Source organism: Symsagittifera roscoffensis, chromosome 7, assembly GCF_963678635.1.
Source record: "Symsagittifera roscoffensis chromosome 7, txSymRosc1.1, whole genome shotgun sequence".
In the NCBI taxonomy this organism is placed as follows: domain Eukaryota; kingdom Metazoa; phylum Xenacoelomorpha; order Acoela; family Convolutidae; genus Symsagittifera; species Symsagittifera roscoffensis.
This window is the reverse complement of record NC_087068.1, coordinates 44,626,180-44,647,629: the sequence shown is the minus strand read 5'-3', so window position 1 is coordinate 44,647,629 and position 21,450 is coordinate 44,626,180. Positions and strand designations below refer to the sequence as shown.

General features: G+C 35.0%; 1 protein-coding gene across 1 annotated transcript in view; it reads left to right on the top strand.

Annotated features, from left to right (window-relative positions):
- The window catches only part of LOC134851192 (hydrocephalus-inducing protein-like), a gene marked incomplete in the record, with an annotated part of 215,673 nt that extends 194,989 nt beyond the window's left edge, over nucleotides 1–20,684 (top strand). Inside the window, 14 exon segments of the mRNA XM_063867161.1 lie at nucleotides 3,061–3,300; nucleotides 3,566–3,735; nucleotides 4,055–4,256; nucleotides 10,641–10,764; nucleotides 13,507–13,655; nucleotides 13,929–14,101; nucleotides 14,499–14,718; nucleotides 16,094–16,306; nucleotides 16,619–16,789; nucleotides 17,713–17,856; nucleotides 18,382–18,612; nucleotides 18,752–18,976; nucleotides 19,561–19,710; nucleotides 20,145–20,684. Coding sequence (XP_063723231.1) covers nucleotides 3,061–3,300; nucleotides 3,566–3,735; nucleotides 4,055–4,256; nucleotides 10,641–10,764; nucleotides 13,507–13,655; nucleotides 13,929–14,101; nucleotides 14,499–14,718; nucleotides 16,094–16,306; nucleotides 16,619–16,789; nucleotides 17,713–17,856; nucleotides 18,382–18,612; nucleotides 18,752–18,976; nucleotides 19,561–19,710; nucleotides 20,145–20,498 — 2,766 coding nt within the window.
- Between the last annotated feature and the right edge of the window lie 766 nt (nucleotides 20,685–21,450).

Sequence of the window (21,450 nt, the reverse complement as noted above, 5' to 3'; positions counted from 1 at the left end):
ATTCAACAAATGCGTTGAAGATGGAGATGCAGCTACTTCAGAACCATGATTTGACTACTAAATTTAAAATCTTGATTATTCTTACAATAGCTTACATTGGGTCATTTTTTGGCACCTAGATTCTCCCATTTTAGAGCTAAAATGACTAACAGCTAATTTGGTTTTTTGTTGTTGCATCTATTTGCAGTTGTCAAAATTTCGGAGCATAGTTTTAGTTTATTTATATATTTGTGTGTCTAACGTCTATTTTTATATTTGTAGCAATTTGTTTATTTAGCATTGAGTTTATTTTGCGTTGAGATTGACTATGTTTTGCCACATCTATTTTTGTTGTTTAATTAAGAGACAATGAACGTAGTGAAGACTTTTCTATAAGTCATGATGATTTTTTTGTTTTTGGGAAAAAGTCTCAAAATGTGTTCACTTTCTAATTTGATTTTTCATGGTATGATTTTTGATTTATTTTAGAGTTCAAGTCTATAGTTAAACGGAAGGCAAACTCTTGTGGCGAACAGCAAAAGTGTAAAGGTCACGAAAAACGTATTTGAATTCTAGTTTTGAAAATGAATTTCAATTTTCACGTTTCCCAGCGGAATAAAAAATTTGCCTTTTTACATATTCGAAATTTTTTTTGAAAATTCCCCCCACCACGAGAAAAGCCTATATCTGCTCTTGGTGTCATTGCTACTTCCAACATTTGGAAATTAAGTGCATATGATGAATGACTCGTTATATTTTATATGTTGTCATCTATTTTTAAGCTAAGAGGAGCTTGTTCCGTATTAATGTTTATATATTTATGTTGTCACATCTATTTTTAAATTTCAGAAAACATAAAATTGTTGCCTTGTTCAAGAATTTTTATGAAACTGTCCTTTGTATTTTTAACTTATAGACCTTTTGAGCTTGTTGTTCCGACTTTCGATACGAAAGTAACGGAATATTTGTGCTCGGGGTGGGTTTTTTTTCTTCAGACAAATTTCGACTTTTTAACTAGCCATTTTTGACGGAATTTTTTTTGTATCATTCGAAAGATGTTAATGTTTTGAGCTTAAATTTGAACCAATATATCACCTGTGATCATTTTTTGTTTAGTTATGGGGGGTTTAAACATTGCCATTTTTGCCAATTTGGGACAATTAATGCGCGATATATTTTAAGCTATTAACGCGTAAGCGGAGATTCATTTCCGTATTATAAATCGTTCCAAATTGGTTGTAGGAAGCTTATACGTTATTGTTCCGACTTTGGTAACGAAAGTAACGGCATATTTGTGCTCAGGGTGCGTTTTTTTTCTTCAGACGAATTTCGACTTTTTAACTAGCCATTTTTGACGGATTTTTTTTTGTCATTCAAAAGGTATTGTTTTCCGAAGCTTAAATTTGAAAAAAATTTACCTGTGATTGTTTTTCGTAAACTTATTGTGGTTTAAACTTTGCCATTTTGGCCAATTAGGGACAATTAACGCGTGATATATTTCGCGCAATTTACGCTCAAGCGGAAATTTAATCCGTCTCAGAAATCGTTACAAATTGTTTGAATAAAGTTTTTTTGCCGTAATTGATTTGTTACTAGGAGTGAAATTTATTTTTTTGTACTTTATTTGGCGTGTGGTGGGTGGGATGATTTTCACCAAAAAATTTCAATTATTATTTTTTTAAATGTTCTTTTTATTTTTGTTCCAGTTATTATTGCTCCCCGAAAGTAACGGAATATTTGCGCTCGGGTGAGTTTTTTTCTTCAGACAAATTTTGACTCTTTAATCAGCCACATTTGTTTATCATTCGAGAGGTATTGTTGTTATGAGCTCAAATTTGAAAAGATATTTCACCTGTGATCATTTTTTGTAAAGTTATGGGGGTTTAAAGATTGCCATTTTGGCCAATTTGGGACAATTAACGGGCGATATGTTTCGCGTAATTAACGCGTAAGCGAAGATTTACTCCGTCTTAGAAATCATTCCAATTTGGTTGAAAGAAGCCTATTTGCCAGAATTGATTTGTTACAAGGAGCGAAATATATCCTTTTGTACTTTATATGACGTGTGGGGGATGATTTTCATAAAAAAGTCAAATTTTAGAAAAAAAATCATTAACCATGAAGAAAAAAAATTTTTAGAAAAAAAATCTGCTCCATAAACCTTTAAAGGCAGTCGGAACATTCAGGGCTTCGCCCTGATACGAGCAGTCTTGTTCATGTTTGCTGTCCAATTTTTTGTCTAGTTTCAAGTTCACTTGAATTTATTTGTTAAATGTAGGCAATTTTTGATCTATCAAAGAAATGCTATTCAATTCGAATTTCAAAAGTGGTTTGCAAAGTAAGGTTTCCCAGCTAAATCAAAATTTGCCTCAGGTTGAGTTAGTTTTATTACAAAAACAAAGTTGAATAAAAAAATTGACTATTGTCCAGCTTTGTTCAGATATTATTGTGTTCTAATTTGTCACAATTATTTTTGACTTGCATAAATTGTTTTTGTGTCTCTGTAGATCTTTTGGGCTTACAGATAGATAAATTAGCCAATTTAGACAATTACTGGCCCAAATCTGGGTATCTTTGGCTGGTTTGACTGAATTTTAACTCTGTTGAACTGTCTTGGGGCTAATTGTGCGATTGGGATTAATCGTATATCTTATGGTGTTGAGACAAAAGATGTCCTACGAAAATATCCAATGGCAAAAGATACCAATTCACACAATCATATATGACAAGGTTGCTTTATCATAAAACGATTTAAAAAGACGAGTCCGCAGGTTGAAATCAAAGAAGATGATTACATATGGCTATATTGCAAACCATTCACAAACTTAATGTAGATCAAGTTTGGCATAACAAAAACAGTTCCACGGTATGAATGAACAACAGAAATATTAATTTTTACAGATACATATTCATTCGGAAATGCCCTGGAGCATAAGATTCGCGCATTTAAGAAAAGTGAAAACAAATCGATTATAATGGATTTTCGTAGTTATTTTCAATGAAATCTGAACTTGGTGAATTGATAGTTCAGATACATGTTCATGAAAAGTTACTCCAATGGAAGTTAAGTTTGGTGTTTAGGTCGAAGTGAACGACAAACTGATCAAAACGTTCTCGATCGCCAACAGTGGCAAATACCTCTTCGACTACTCTTGGTCTCTCACCCAACCCCAACTTCCATCCTCCGCCTCCCCTCACCAGCCCCCACTGAGTATGGACCCAAGTGGGGCATCTGTGGAACCAGGGAAGTCCACCACTGCCATTCTGACGTGGCACCCAAAATGCAAACATTCACTCAGCGGAGCATTGCTCAATTTGTCGGTTAGTTCTTAGAAGTTATTCTTTTTCATTTTCTTAAATCAAAGTCTATCATGAAAGTGCTAAGGTTTTAGAACCTCAACTTTTGAGATTTTATTGTTTTCATCTTCGTAATCGATCAGCTATTTCTTCCTCTTTTGATTTTCGGATCGATTCGCTCGTCACATATTATCTCGGCATTGAAGAAATGTGTTATTTTTCAAGTTTCAGAGTTGGCGTTTAAACTATCAAATCTATGCACTTTTTTCCTTAAAACACACTTTTACAGGTTAAAAATGGGCCCAAGTACAAAATAGCTCTTGTGGGGAAGGCTGTGAAACCAAGTGTGAAGTTCTCCTTCCGCAAATACAATTTCGGCTACACATTCCTGTCGGCTAATGAGCAGATTGTCAAGCAGAGTTCACTCACAATTACCAACAACGACTGCAAGACCATCAAGTGAGTCCAAAGATCAAATAGGAGAACGCTCGTTAAAACGACGGAATCATATTTCAGAAACTAACTAATGAAAAGTTCCATTTGAAAAATTGCTATGTTAATCAACGTTTGTATACAAGTAAACTAGCTCAAATTTCGGTCTTTTTGTATACTGCGCACAGAAGCGTGCGCGCAAACCTTTTTTACGGAGCAAAATTCGAACAAAAATTTTAGGGTTGGGGTCAAAATTTGATGCAAAAATGTAGCTTAAAAAGTATAGAAACCCCTCTTTCGCGCCAAAGTTTCTCGGGATAAATTGTCATCATAATCTTACCTTTAGCGTGGACTGTCTCTTCACTAATCAGCCCCACCTGAAAGTGTCGATGGAAGGTGGGGGCACTTTGGAGCCAGACAGCAGCTGCCAGGTGTTGTTCAAGTTCGCCCCCCAGAAGTGCGTCAAATACAGTGAAGTGGTGAAGTTCCTGATCAATGGACTAACTGAGACAGACGTTAACATTACTGGACATGGCTGTGATCTGAAGGTATGGGTTTGATCTATTTGAATCTTTCAATCAACCGTCAATTGTTACTTTTGCCGCGTCAACTAACTTTCGCACCTGGAAAATTTGCGCAAAATTTTCTCTACACAGTTTAAGTTATAGTTTCTGAGCAAAATTTCCCAAATATTATATTTCTGTGTAAAACATTTGAGATAAAGAAACCACAAGCATTAAATGTCATAGCTCATAATGGACCTGTAGTCTATTTACCTTTGCGAGCGTAGTGTTTTAGTACGAACCTTTTTTTTCAACCTAACTTGCAAATAAAAGTCTTCATTTTTTGGTGCCACTTTTGCTATAATAACGATCAGTAGCTTAGGAAAACTCATATCATCCGTTCTCTGCTTTATTTGTGGCTATAGTTTGTGTTTTATTAAGCGTCCGTGGCTGAGTGATTAATGCGTGAGACTCATAATATCTAGGTCGGAGATCGAATCCAAGACGATGCCGAACTTTTACCAATTCGAGGCTTATTTATACTTTTTTTTATTGCACTTTGTAGAGCTGCTTTTTGTCGTGTTCTCACTCGTGTTTGTGAAGCGCAGCTTCACCTCTGTGTAACTTATGCCACACGCATAAGCATTTGTCATTCATTTTAACACCCACGTGTTGTCATGATAATTAAGAGTCGAGGACCCTAGTTCAGACTCTTATGAAAGACTCTTAAATTAGCCTAATTGTTGTGATAAACTTATTAAATAGATAGATATGTCTCGACGAACCGGATAAACATCTTATCTTGGGTAGCCCTTGTCTACGAAGGGATTTTAGAGATCCGGTTGATGGAAATCGAAATTGACACAAACAGAATCAGATAAAGAAGATAAACCAGCTCATTTGAGAGTGGTTACGACAGCCAGAAAAGACACGAACAAATTCCCGGGTGTTATCCAGCTCATTTTAGAGCGGAAACGACAAAGAGAATTTGGAAATATCTTTAAACAAATCTACCAAAATCCAGCTCATTTTAGAGCGGAAACGACCAATAATTCCCAGCAAGACAATTGAAATATGTCGTCTCTCCACTGTACAGTATGTCAAAACGCTTAAATCAATCAATCGGCGAAATGCGTCGGTTGTCAAGCTTCTGCCCACTCTGCGTGTATTGGCCTCAACACTGCCGATAAGGTGGTTGGGCACATTGAATGGAGTTGCCCAGATTGTGGAACCTGTAAAAGAGATGTTTTCCGAGTTATTGATGAACTGCGACAAGAACTGTTCTCAATAAAGACTATGGCGCAAGTTGTGCACGAATTAAAGTCTGAGCTGCTATCGCTGAAGCAATATCGGGAACCAAGTAGTATAATTGAAAAGAACAAAACCAATTATGCTGGGGCAGCGAAGTTTAATCTGAATTCTTCGGCATTCATCAGAAATGCTCGTGAAAGTGTATCCTCAGAAGCTGGTAGCTCGAGGGTTACGAAGCGAAAAGGCTCCAAAGATAGAAATGACCGCAGACCAAAGAAACCACTACTTACGGGAGAAGTGGTAACAGAAGCACTCAAAGGTGTAGAGAAGCCACGACCACGACGCCATCTCTATGTTGGAAGAATAAAACAGACAAATGATGAAAGTGATATAGTCGCATGGTGTCAAAGCAAAGGATTTCCTCTGAATCATATCAGGGAAATAACAAAGGAAAAATCTCGCCACAAAAGTTTCCACTGTGTATTTGACGGCGAACATGCAACAATCATTGATCAACCTAATTCTTGGCCGGAAAACGTTGTAATAAACAGGTACTATCTTGAAACAGAAGCCAGAACCTGGCTCAGAACTTTGAAAAGCGACTGACTAAAATCAAATAAAAAACCCGAGTCTCAATCGAATGCTATGAAAGTTGGTGTAATTAATATACGTTCTCTAGCGAAAAAAGTAAATCAAATACAGAGCATATTGGCTATAGAACAAGTTGATATCTTGATCATAACTGAAACCTGGCTTAAGCCGGATACGGAATATATTCTAAATCAGTACATAGACTCTTCAAATGAATATCGATACCATCATGTTTCACGAACGGCTAAAATAGGTGGAGGTGTTGCCATAATTTCTCACGAATAACTACAGGGTGAAAGAATTTTAAGCCATCTCTCGGACGATGGTGAATTCTTGGTAACTACGGTCGTGACTAGAAAAGTCAAAATAACAATTGCAGCAATATATAGACCGCCGAGTGGAAATTATAACGAGTTTTTTAATGAATTGACTGAAAATATTCTTGCTTCATCAATTGAAACCCAAATTCTCCTCCTGGGGGATTTTAATTTGGATCTAGAAAACAGACGTTGTGCCAAATCCAATACATTTTGTTCGATTCTACTGGAATATAACCTAGAACAGATTGTTAAGAAACCAACTCACGAATACGGGAAAATTCTAGACCTCATAATTTGTTCAAACCCGGAATTGTGCTCACCAGTTAGAAATGAGCACGTTGAATACTCTGATCACCATTTATTGACGTTCACTTATGAAATCGCAATTCAACGGAAGGATAAAACCAGATTGACTATTTATGATTGGAACAATACAGACTGGAAACATTTAGAGACGGAAATAGATCAGAATTTAATCTTGAATCTGAACACCAGTGACCCGAACGAGATGGCAGAGAATTTTATCGAAATTTTGCAGCTGCTGAAAACTGATTATGTGCCAACTAAGACCAAAGTTGTCAAAAACCGATTTTGTAATTTTTACGATAAAGAGTTAGCAGACGTAAAACGAAAACGTAGAAATTTAGAACCCGTAATGCGTGTAAAACCTGGATTAGAAAACGAAACAGTTTTCAAGGAGTATTTAAAGAAATGTAAAGATCTGTTTAGAGAGAAGAAATTGATATATTTTTCCAGGCGCTTTGAGCTTTCAAATAGCCATTCGCTCAAATTTCGTGAATTGAAACGCCTTGCTGGAGAAAAACAACAAAACGTTCTCCCACTGATATACTCCAGTGATTATGAATTAGCTGAAAACTTCAACCAATTTTTCATTCAGAAGGTTAGAAATTTAGTGGCAAATGTTAAAAGTAATGGCATCTCGCCGCCACTCTTTGCTTTCACTGCAGTTTCTTCTTTCCAATTCCAATATAGGACTATAGATGAATTAGAAGAAGCAGTAAGAATGGTTTCAAACGCGAACTCACGAGAAGATATACTGAAAACGATAGATATGAAAAGAATAGCACACTCGCGGAAAGATTATTTCATCATTATGAGAAACAATTGCATCCATCAGTCCAAATTTCCAAAGTGTCTCAAGAGAGCGGTAATAACTCCTCTCTTTAAAGACCACAAACTTGACCAAAACGTTTTAAATTCTTATAGACCAATAGCGAATCTGATGTTTATCAGTAAAGTTTTTGAAAGAATTTTATATAAACAGCTCGATCAATACCTTAGCTCCTATAATCTTCTAGATGAACACCAATCTGCTTACAGGAAGCATTTTTCAACTGAAACGGCTCTGCTAAAAACTACAGATGATCTACTGACTAGTCTCGACAACAAGAGACAGGTCCTTTTGATAGCCCTTGACCTTTCAGCTGCATTTGATACCATTGATCATAAAACATTGAGAAAGATCATGAAAAATCGGATTGGAATGACGAATGATGCAGTGGATCTAATTCTTTCCTATCTAGAGAATCGGACTCAAATTGTTGCTATCAATGATGTTTTATCGAATTCTCAAGAACTCGAATTTGGAGTGCCTCAAGGTTCTCTTCTGGGACCCCTCCTGTTCTCAATCTACCTGACACCATTGAACGATATTATTGGCTCAACTAAATTTTCACACCAAGTGTATGCCGATGATACTACTTTAGACTGTGAAATTAAAAATGAGAGTGAATTAGCAGAAATAGAATGATCTCTGGTTATTATTTCGAACTGGTTTTCGTCCATGGGGCTTATGTTAAATGAATCAAAAAGCCAAGTAATTAACCTAGCCACTAGTAAGTCAAAAGGTCTAACAAACGGTTCAATACTCATTGGAAATTCAACGGTTAAGCTGATGAAATCAACAGAAAACTCTGTGAAGTCTTTAGGTTGCCTCATTGACCGATCCTTGTCAATGAAAAAACAGATCGATTCCGCGTGTGGCGCCAGTTACCACAGTCTCCGGAAACTATACAGCATACGTTTCTACCTTGATTTTGAAAATAGAAATATGTTGGCAAGAATGCTAGTCTTGAGTCGATTAGACTACTGCAATAGCTTGTACTCGAGCTTCCCAATTTATCTGCTCTACAAGTTGCAAAAAGTCCAAAATAGTGCCTGCAGATTTGTTTTCGGTTTGAAGAAGTCAACGAGTATTACTCCTTATCTACATGATCTACATTGGTTGCCCATAAAATCTCGAGTGATTTTTAAAGTTTTGACAATCGTACACAAATGCATTTTCAATCCTCAAATCGTTCCGTCTTATCTGAGTAAATATTTTTCACTACAAAAAAGTTCCTCCCGTTTCAGTGAAAGGACCATGGTCATTAAGAAACCACTGGTTAACACGAACTATGGAAAAAGGACGTTTAGATTTGCTGCCGCACACCATTGGAATAGCTTACCATGTAACCTTAAACTACCAAATGAAACTGAATTTCGTAAACAGTTGAAAACGTATTTGTTTAACCAGTATTACTATGAGACTTGTTTCAGTTAAAGGTTGCTAAAATGACTGAAACTAGAAAGGTTGGAATTCAAAAGCTAAACGAAACCTTGCGTCTAAGAAATGTTCATGTTGAAACCAGGTTTCTCCCCAAAAGACGGATAATATTGAGCTCTGATAAGATCAAGAGAGTGACATATGCTGTTTTGGGATCATCGCTAGTTTATGGGATTTTTCTGCCAGATTCCGTGACAGTTTCGTGCCCTGGTGGAACTCTCTCAACCCTTTGTAGCGATCAGGTTCTCAATGACATGAAAAACTTGGATGTACAAACAGTGCTCATAATGGGAGGAACAAACAACCTGTTTGACCGTTCCGGGCGCCAGTCATTGGGAGCGACTGAAGTAGCCGAGGAGATGGAGAGTGCTATTTTTAGACTCCTTGACTGCAATTTCGAAGTTGGCGTCATGTCACTTATTAGCCGGGAAGGTGAACGCTCTCTTATCAGGAGAGTGAATAAATGCTACAGAAATCTAACGGCATGGTAAAAAAATCCCGCTCTTTAAAACTGTAAAGTTCAGCTATCGGAGGCATGTTTGCGCAGATGGACTTTAACCTACAGCAAATGGCGTGCGCGAACTTGCTAAGGACTTTTATGACGCCTTCAGAAGCATAGAAAATCCAATGGCTGTGAAACGAAGGCAAAGAAGGCGACGACGATAAAACGCCCCGCTCATTTTAGAGCGGGTCCGATTTTTAACCATCTTCAAAGAACATTTTCTGTTTAAATCCCAGCTCATTTTAGAGTACGTACGGCTATCGACAGAAACGAACTCATCTTTAGCGGGAGCGACTGATTATTTATACGACAAAACTGGTTTTTAATTAAACTCAAACACCTTTGAATTCAAGAAATTGGTGTCGAAATAACATATGTGATGATGATGATGATGATGAGTCTCGGGTCTCTGAAGAACAAGTTGTAGGTTTCAAAATCTTCGAAAAAATGGTTTGCGTTCGTTTACTAGTGTTTTTGAAGTTTTACCCAAAAATTGCGGGACCCATCTTTTTCCTGGGACCCAACTATCATATTTGTACTGCAAAATCCAATATCGAACAGCTAAAGTGTAAAGATCACAAAAAACGTGATCCATTTCTAGTTTCGAAAATGGAATTTAATTTTCAGGTTTTCCAGCAAAAAAAAACATTTTGATCGAGTTTTCTCAAACTGACTCTATTTTATCAAAAAAGTGTCGATCATAAATTTTTGTAGAAAATTATCTGTGAAATCATCGAGTTTTTCTAGAGAAATCATCGATTTTTTCTGCGAATTTTGAAAGCTGAGGTTTTTCAAAAAAACAAGTCAGTGTTTTTTCTGGTTTCTTGAGTTTCCAATTGTCTGTTGACTATGTTTTTTGTTTTATCTACTCTGATATATTACAGTTTTGGCAATACATTACAGTTTTGGCCGTTAAAATTGATCTTTTCCTGGGTTGATAAAAAGATCTTAACTAATTAGATAACTAATTGAGTACCATATTTTGTGAGATCTTAACGTGGAACATGATCTCTCTATAACAAATCTTACGCGTTTATAAAAAAAATCTTCGTTATATAATTCAAATATTTACGATAGTATCAGGGAGCCATATTTTATTCTGACTCTTGTTTTGTGTACAATCGATTAAAAAATTATGAGAAATATTTTGACTCGAATTCATATTCATATTGCAACTGTAATATCTTTTTGTTTTGCAGCTGGACGTGATGGGTGGTACGAAGAACAAGACGTGCAATTTGGGCGCCATCAGGATAGGACAGGTTTCCAAGAAGAGAGTCCATCTTGTCAACCACAGTCTCTCACCGGTCACATTCTCGCTCGGTAAAACAAACTTTTCACCCAGTTGATTATAACCAACTCGACCAATTTTCCATCATTCTGCTTTGTCTCTTATAAAACAGACTTGTATAAAATCATCACAAACTTCCTTTTTTGGAATAAACTCTCATAGTTTTCCCAATATACACGCTCTGTTTATTCTTAGGAGCTGCAATCATTGATGATGTACCTTTCTGCATGCAGCTGCATACAAAAAGGTATATCAGCTGGAATTTTCGTATGCAGCTGCATAAAAATGTCGACGAAGTTCTCAAATGACTTCATATCCATTTTTAGACTGCAAACTGTCTCATTTGCTGATATAGAGAATACTTAAATATTTTTATCTTATATAGTGGATTCGAGTATTTTCCCTTGACAGAGCAAGTGTACTTATAATCGGGAACAAGACTTTTTTCAGTTAATTAACATTTACAAATCTGTAAGAAATGGACCTTGCTTTATTAGGAAACCACGATATTTTTTCTAGGTTTTACAACTTAGTCTAGTCATGAAGCGAGTGTCTTCGGGTCCCAAAGTCTAAGTTCAAGTCACGGACCAAGTTCTTTTTGTTCTGATTGTCGAAGAAAGTGGGAAATAAACATTTGCTTGGGGTTTGCTTTTTTATTATTCAGACCATCTTTAAGCTCACTTAGGGGATCCATCCCTGGACCTACGTGCGCCCTATCGTGCATGCACACCACTTTACTAGCGCGACTGTCTCTTCAAGCTGAAACGAGTCTATCTAAACTGCTCATTTTTTTCATGCTGAGAGTGTCACGCAAATTTTTACTCAAACGACATTTAAAAATTTCGACTATTTTTTCCAGTGTCAAGAACAACGGTTTAAAATTTTTGATTTTGCGTTTAAATTCGAGCAAGTAAAGCAATTTTATGTTTAATTTAGGCCGTTTACAGTAGCTTATTTATGCTTAAATTTAATTAAATTTAATTTTACTGGAGTAAAATCAGTTTTTAGAGATTTTTAATATCATTTTGGAATCAACAATTTCAAAAACTGCGAAAAAAAATTGATTTTTTGTTGTTGATTTTAATGTGTTTTTTTTTTGCTTTCGCGGTAATTTGTCTTCTAAAATTGTTTGCCTTTCTTACTATGACTGTCGAATATGCCTAAATTATAGTTTCACGTCTGATCCTGTATCACACCACAAAGAGATAACTACACTAAATTGAAAAGGAAAAATTTTTCTTGTAGTTTTTTTTTAAAACTATGGTCGGAACATTTTGTGCTACTTGCACAGTAACCGATAATCCTTGCTATGTTTTAGTCTATTTTTTTGCCTCATTTGGTGGTCAGTTTTTTTTTTAACTTTGTGTTTTCAGTAGTGATTGGCATTAAGAATTTCTAGTTTGCAGTAAGATTTTCAAAATTTTTAGCTCAAATTTTTTAAGTTAATTTGTTATCAGTTCAATTGGCATCTATCTACCCACGTAGTGGCTGCTCGATGAACTATTCTGAGTGATTGTTTAACACTAGTGATTGTGTATGCGATATATTTGTAATTGACAATGAACGCAGAGAAGGCACTTGCATATGTAGTAATGATTCTTTTTCAATTTTTTTTTCCAAATTTAACTCATTTCATTCGCTAAAAGGAAGGCAAACTGCTGTATTAGTTTTCTCAAAAATCGTCAATCATAAAATTCTTTCGAAGTTTCAAAAGCTTTAAGAGCCTCTTTTTTTCATTAAAATTCGAAAGTTAAAGTTTTTAGAAAAAAAAACAATTCAGTATTTTTTTTGCATCCCTGCTTTCATTAAAATTTTTCCCACAGTCTGTTTTTCTATGTTCTTAAACTGGAAATTATTGTAAATGTTTGACTTTTGAAATTTTTCAAATAATATTTTTCTCGATTTGGTGGCTTCAGCTTCCTGTTCTATGTGCTAGGTTGCAATGCTATGTTTGTATGTATTGCAAACACAGTGCTGATTTAAATTAACCGGACAAAACGCGTTAAACTTGAAATTTAAAACGCGTTTTTCCCCAACTGGGTTGAGTTTAAGTGAAAACTCATGAAGACAAAACTTGCTTAAAATTTTAGCAGAATTAATATGGTGTAATTTGTTTTGAGAAATTCGGGCCAATTTATCCCAAAAATGGATCATTTTGGCTTTTCTTAATTGATCAAAAATTATGCCGAAAATACCCAGTCGATCACAGACATAATTATATCAAAGTGAGCTTCTTACATTGCCCAACAAACTTTAAGAAGGGTATATTCTCCAAAACATTGTATAAAATAATTTATTTTTATTTGATAGACAAAAAAGGTCGTTTTTACTATATAAAATACCAACTTTTTACTTAAAAACAATTTTTAAACGGTTTGCAATTTTTTTTTTAGAGAATGTACCCTTCTTAAAGTTTGTTGGGCAACGTAAGAAGCTCACTTTGATATACTTATGTCTGTGGTCGACTGGGTCTTTTCGGCGTAATTTTTGATCAATTAAGAAAAGCCAAAATGACCCATTTTTGGTATAAAATTTTGTGCCCGAATTTCTCAAAACAAATTACACCATATTAATTCTACTAAAATTTTAAGCAAAAGTTTTGTCTTCATGAGTTTTCACTTAAACTCAACCCAATTTGAATAAACTCGTTGTAAATTTCAAATTTAGTTCTTTTTGTCCGGTTAATTTAAATCAGCACTGTAGTTCGATGGTGCGGTTTGCCTCAGTGTGATAACTTAGCCTTTCTTTTTCTAAATGTCTTAGTTTCAATTCAGGCACCAACTTGACTGACCCGGCAATCTGTGATCCGGGTACTCTGTCTCTGTGGCCAGAGAAGGACATCACTCTGGCTGCGAAGAACGGGTGCATAGACATTGACGTCAAGTTTCACCCAAAGACCAGAGTCACCCAGTTCCTGGAAGAAGTAAGTCACGCAGAAAAAAGGATACTTTTGTGAAATGTCATGGAACGTGTAATAATTTTTGTTTGTTGCGCTACTTCCCATGATCTGATTCTTTCTCTGCAGCTTTTTGAAAGAGAAAGCTGGCCGCAATATTCAAAGGGAAAAATGACTTGACCAGTTTGTACGCGAACCGCAATAATAACGTGGAATCAGCCTGTCTAATAGTTCTTTATTGCGATTCCAGTGGCAATTTTGGGATACCAGTTTGATAAATATCTTTTCGAAATTTTCTAGGTGTTACTGGAAGTGGATGGTATGATGACGTCACCTCTGTTTGCTCTGAGTGGTTGTTGTCAGGCCACCGAGGTCACTCTGGACAGTGAGACCATTCCCTTCGGGGCTGTGACCTTGAACAGCAGTTCAAACAGGAAACTAGTCATGACCAACTCGGGTGACATCGGGGCCAGGTATAACCTGATTGAAACTAATCAACGAAATAAAAGTTCATATGGTCCTGCTTGCCATAGTGAAGGTGTGAAAAACAAGAAATATTTTTTTTCGAGATATAAAAAATTATACGTGATTTGCTCCAGTATTAAAAATATATTTTTGCCAACATTTGAAAAATGTAGTATATATGACCCACTGGTGTGACATAAATAGGTTGAAAGTTTGCATCTCTGATCAAACTGCAATAATTAGAACATTTTTATGTTTAGATATTTTAGATTTTTAATAAAATCATCCCATTCCTCTCAGTTAGTATCGCTCAGTCCTTAGAAAAACGTGATCCTTATGGTAACTTCAACACAACTTAATTCTGCCTCCTTTTGAAAGATGTTAAAAGAATTTTTGTTTTTTCAGCTTCCAGTGGAATGCGGCCAAATTCGCACCTGATTTCTCCATCTCCCCCACCGAGGGCTATTTGTCCCCCGGCATGGAGCTGGTGTTTGACCTCACTTTCCACCCGCAGACAGTCAGCCAGGAGATCAGATACGACAACCTCATGTGTTACATTGAACACTACAAACCACTCAAGTTGAGTCTCACTGGAATGTGTGTGGGCACAGCGCCTATCCGAGAAGTTAGTATCATCAAGGTTCTGATCGTTTTTGTTGCGATTATTCTAGAAACGCGTTATCAAGGTTCAATTATGTAACTCAAGAAACACTTCAACTGGTTAATCATAATAATAGTAATCATCATAAAAATAAAAATCATAATAATAATCAAAATCATAATAATCATAATCATAATAATAATCAAAATAATAATCATTATAATCATAATAATAATCATAATAATCATAATCATAATAATAATAATCGTAACAATAATCATAATAATAATAATAATAATCATAATATAATAATGATAATAATAACAATAATAATCATAATAATCATAATAATAATCGTAATAATAATCATAATAATAATCATAATAATAATCATCATAATAATCATAATATAATCATGATAATAATAATAATAATCATAATCATAATAATCATAATCATAATCATAATATAATAATGATAATAATAACAATAATAATAATCATAATAATCATAATAATAATCATAATAATTATCATAATAATAATAATAATAATAATAATAATAATAATAATAATAACAATAATAATAATCATAATAATCATAATAATAATCATAATAATTATCATAATAATAATAATAATAATAATAATCATAATAATAATAATAATAATAATCATAATAATAATAATAATCATAATAATAATAATCGTAATCATAATAATAATCATAATAATAATAATACTCATAATAATCATAATAATATTAATCATAATAATAATAATAATAATCATAATAATAATCATAATAATAATCGTAATAATAATCATCATAATAATCATAATATAATCATGATAATAATCATAATAATCATAATCATAATCATAATAATCATAATCATAATATAATAATGATAATAATAACAATAATCATAATAATAATCATAATAATAATCATAATATTAATAATAATAATCATAATAATAATCATAATAATAATCATAATAATCATAATAATAATAATCGTAATAATAATCATAATAATAATAATCATCATAATAATAGTAATAATGATCATAATAATAATAATAATAATAATAATAATAATTGTGGTTTCTGCGATTTGCAGAGGATCTATGAAAGGCTATCCAGCCTGTCTAAGCATAGTCCGTTTCAGATGTTAATAATGATATCAGCAAGATTTAAAAGACTTTTGCTATTACAATTGAGTTATATGGCGTTAACTTTTTGAATTTTCCGGCCATTTAATAGTTTCTCCTGCATCCATTTTATTGAAATAATGTTTGGTTTTTGAAAAAAGTTCTCGAAATTGAAAGATGAACACCTTTTTTCAGATTTTTTACATCTCTTGATTACAAGATTAAGTTTATCCTTTTTTCTAGACTCTCAGCTTCACAGCACCCGTTCGAGGCGCTGACAAGAAGACGATCTCTCTGGCGAACAGAAGTTACGCCAACTGGAATCTGAAGCCAGTGATAGACGGGGAACAGTGGCACGGCAGTGAAGTCTTCAATGTAGATGCGGGACACACTAAGAACTATGAGTTGGTCTACAAACCACAGAGCATGACTATTCTAGATGGAAAGAAACACACGGTACAGTTAATATCCCCTTCTTTTGGATACCTGCCAAAGATTAAAGTCGAAACTACTGTAACGAAACGCGCCAAAACGGTTCTGTGTTAAGAGCTCGATAGCTCGTTTTTTATATTTTCCCTTGTGAATAAATAGGGGAAGACTTAGAATGCTGAAGAGTCGAATTCTCGAAAACAGGGAAAGTTTATTTTTCTGTTGTCATTTGGGGTAAAATAGACGAAATTTAGTAGTTAGATAGGAACTTTAACATACCACTGTTCAAAGGTTTTAACAAAAAAATAAGGATACTCTGTTAACTTAACAATAATTTAGGGCACATTGTTCTTCCCGATGCCAGATGGGTCTGGTCTGTTGTACCAGCTGATAGGCACAGCCGAACACCCTAAGCCCACTAGCAGTCTCACCAGAGAGATCCCCTGCAAGACCCACTACACAGAAGTACTCACTGTCTCCAACTGGCTACAAGTACACCAGAGGTTCAAGGTAATATAAGAAGAGTATAATAAATAGGGTATTTTCTGCTATACGGCCCAAAATTATCAAATTGTTAATTGAGCTTCTTTTTTTTATTGAATATCCAGATTTTTTTTTGCAGGAACTAATTTCAACCAATCCGATTCGCGTATAATGATCTAATTTTCAAAAACCGAAAAAGATCAGTCTTGGGCCGTATAACAGAAAATAAATTCGCTTCTTTGAAGGGAACAATTTGTATACAGTTTACAAAATTTATTCAAAAAATCCTATCTTGGAAGAGCATCAAAAGGCCACGTATACACACTTCACTGCAAAACGGACCAAGTTAACATACAAAACCTCTCGCCCCCTCCCCCATATGAGCACATTAAGATTTGCCTCCCCATTATTTAATTTGGATTAAAACTGCTCTACGATACTAAACTCCATTCGGATTCTCTGAATATTCAAATAACAACATAGTTATCATCCATCCTCTAAACCACTTTGAGGTGACGGATGATAACTTGATGCCACAAAACAAACAACGCCACAAAATTCTTTTTTCTGTGCAAATTGAGTATTGCACTAAAATAATAAATCCAGTGAATGTTAAAAGACAAAGCGTCCTTTTGTGTTCAGTATCATCTCTGCCAATATCTAGCTTTGACTTGCCCCTCTCGATCAAATCGAAAACCTATAGTATTTATAGTATTTTAAAAATTATGCAAATTGTTTTTATAGTATTTTTAATAGTATTTTAAAAGAGTTTTTACAGTATTTCTAGAATTATGCAAGTTGCTTTGGCCGTATTGTAAATTAATGTAAACTAGTGAAAAACTGGTGAAAAAAGAAGTTTGATTCTTAAAAATAAATTCAGAACAAAAATGGATTAAAGAAAGAGTTTAATTAGGATTTTATATGACAATAATTATGTGCTGGTTGTGTAGGCGTTCATTGAGATGGTGAAGCCGGAGAAGCTGGATGCGACTACGACTCTGAAGGGACTGGACTACGTGGAGGTGCCTGCCATGTCTACCGCAGACTACAAACTCAACTTCTACTCTTACAGAGAGGGAACATACACTGCCAAGGTATGAGGTCAAGGTCAACGCAGACCTGCTCATTGACAGCGAATTGATATTAAGGTCAAATAGTTGATTCAATTTTTCATCTTGAAAGCATTATGTTCTTTTTCACTATCTTATTTTTATCTATTTGTTGTCCAATTTTTTTATTTTTTACTTTTTCAACGTATAAACAGTGTCAAATAATCCAATTAATTAATCTTAATTGACCTTGAAAAAACTGACAAATTGAATTGAGAGAAAAATATTGTTTTTTCTCAATTGAGATATTCAAACTCACAGAAATAGTTCACGATTTGATAATTACCCTATATCGCATTTCAAATTGAGTTATTAATTTTAACTATATTAAGCATTATGGTGCTTAAAATTTTTTGAGGCGAAAGGATTTCGACCAATTAAGTTGTAATAGTGTTTAAGAAGAGCTCTGAAAATCTTTTTTGTTGCTCCCAATTTTCTCTAGCACGAAGCACCATCTCCTCGTCTGGAATCAAAGTGTTAAGCCTCGTTTGCGAGAAATTTCTATTTAAGATTGTGTTGGCGAACGAGAAGACACGAGAGTACCAATACTTCCTCGTGTCCTTCAAGAGCATCACGCCTGGAGTGCTGCAGACGATAGACCTCACTTCGACTGTGCGCAAGTCTGCCTCTCACACTCTCAAAGTGCACAACCCCCTCTCTACTGCAGTCAACGTGACCCTTAGTAGCAACACGTCGGAACTGTCTGTACCATCTCCTGTCACTCTGCCGCCAGAGGCTGAGGTGAGTCGTCTTTGTAAGAGCAGAAAAAGTGTCGCCTGCTGACGTTTTGCGGACAGAACTCATGAAACGAATTGGAAGGATGTTGTTTTACAGGATAATATTTGCAATAATACTTCTTTGAAAATTCGTTTGTTTTTAGGGCTCAATCAGCGTCGACTATTTGCCCCTGAAAGAAGGTGAAAATGTCAGCCGAGTGCAGCTGCAATGCAATGAGCTTGGACTGTTTGTGTATGAGTTCAGAATGAAAGCGCTCCCGGCTGGACTCGAACGCCCGATGTTCTTCAAGACTACTCTGGGGTCGAACCAAGCTTTGACTGCAAAAATTGTGAATTATTACAAAAGCAAAACTGACTTTACTTGCCAAGTAACTACCATTTTAATTCTTTCAACTTTTTTATGCATATAAGTTTTTTTATCAAGTGCATGAACGACATTTTGGTTGCCATAAAATGATCATTGTTAAAATAAAAATGACTGTTTACATGTAAAAGAGAAAGTGATTTTCATTAGTATAGCTCTTGCTGATTTTTTTAGGAAAAAGGCTCAAATTCTATTTTTCGGGGTTTGGCTTTTGATATTTTTAACTTTCTGTTCATTTTTTGCTAAAATGAAGGCAAACTCCACTATCGAACATCAAAAGTGTAAAGGTCACGAAAAACGTGATTGACTTCTTATTTCGAAAATGTCAATATTTATCAAAATTCGAGAGATTTTTTCAAGAAAACAATTCACCATTTGTTTTCTGTTTACTTGCGTTTATCGACTATTTCCCAGCTGCCTGTTGGCTGTGTTTTTTAGTGTAATTTCAAAGAAATAAAAAGATTATGTTTGAAAAAAAGGGCGAACCACTTTCCCTTTTCTTGAAATGGGGGAGATTATTAAATAGAGCATTTTATATATTAAAAAAAAACAGTTTTGAATTTTTTTCTAGTAGTACATTTCTTGTAGATTCTGTCAGTGGACGGCAGCAATGCAGTTCAGGATTTCACGATTGAGAAGACGGTGACTGCCTCTTCAGGGAGTGTGGGTGGATCTGAAGTGCCTCTAGATGTCACCTACGAACCATCAGCAGTCGGAGACTTCAAGGCCATGCTAGAGGTCGGTTAAGTAGTCAATTGACGAACACTTCTGAAAACCTTGCGACAATTCATTGATAGTTTTTTGTCATACTTACTTTTTGCTTTGGGCTCTATCGCATTTTTTCGATATGCTCTTCGAACTTGGAAAAAAACATTTGTTTTCATCATTTTTTTGTAAAAGTTGAGCAATTTTAGAAGCTTTGAGGCATGTCGATTTTTGTGTAGATTTTTTTGGTTTTCACCTGGTTTTCAGATATTTAAGAAATTGAAATAAAATTACCCAATAACAATTAACATTTTTTTAATGGGCACTGCACAAAAAGTATAGCGTACAGAATAAATAAATATGTTTTGGCCTCCCAGTCATAGTCAAAATGTGCTCGCCGAGCCTAAACGCAAATTTGGAAGAAAAGCTGAAAGTGAATAGTTGAAACATTTTCTCGTTTCCTGCAGGTTTCGTCGTCACATGCCGGAGACTTCCAGATCCCGCTGTTTGCTACATGCTTGGCTCCCAAACCACAAGGACCCTACGTCATAAAAGCCAACTCAAGCACACCAATTGTATTCAAAAATGTCTTCAACCAACCGGTGAACTTCTACATGACAACCGACAATAAATGTTTCTCAGTTCGGGAATCCGACTCCATTCGTGCTAAGAAGTCGCACAGTATTATGGTGTACTATGAGGGAAACCCAGACGGAAGTAAAAACACGAAAATGGGGAAGCTGAAAGTATACTGCCCTCGAGAACTTACAAACGGAGAAAATATTGTCTGGATTTTTTACCTGAAAGGAGTCACGCCCTAGATTTTGTTCGTTTGAAACACGAATCAAACTTCTATCACGTTTTAGTTATATCTGATTGAGGTGAAAACTCTGAAAGTGTTATAAAATCAAATGTGAATTGTAAATAATGTAAATAATTTTAATTAATGTTGTAATTTTAATCAAATGCGATTTGCGTCAAATCCATAATAGATATTTTGGAAGTAAGAGCACATATTTTATTTACCGTATGACTCACAAGAAAAATATTGTGTAACAAGTATAGCGGATTGCTCTGCAAGTATGACAAAAATTACAGATAATTTGCGGGAAAAATGTTTTTACTGAATTTGTGCCCTTTTTTCTTTTTTGGGCTTCAATAACTATTGAGTAAGAAAATTTATTTTGAGAAAAGAAGCTCCTGGGGACGTAATACTCCCCTTGTACGACATACTAATGTTGTGCTTGATTTTTCTATCAAAAAAAAGTTAGTTCGCTGGTCTAACAAGTTTTCTGGTCGATGTCATCATGACGACAAAAGTATTTGAGCCGAAAGTTTAATGAAACAAATGAAAGATCAGTTATTTTGAGGGCAAAATGCACGTAGGTTAATTCAGGACCAAACAAGGAAAGCTGGCAGGTAGAACTAAATTAAGTTAGCTGATAGACTTTAGAAAAGCTGATAATCATATCCAGGGGCGGATTTAGGGGGGGGCCGACCTAAATTTTTTCTAAAGGCGCCCTGGGCGCCAATATATCCTCATTCATTTTGAGGGGAAGCGCGCGCCAAAAAAAAACGCAATTTTTTAATCAAAATTTTCTAAGAAGTGCCCAAAAACGGCTTTTTTGACCTGTTTTTCAAAAATTTGCCTGCGGCGCAGAAAATTGGGCCAAAACAGCGTCTTTTTAGTGCTTTAGGAAAGCTCGGAAAATCAATTTGGTCGACCTAAAAAAAAAAGTTCGTCAAAATTTTTTGAAAATCCGCCCCCCCCCT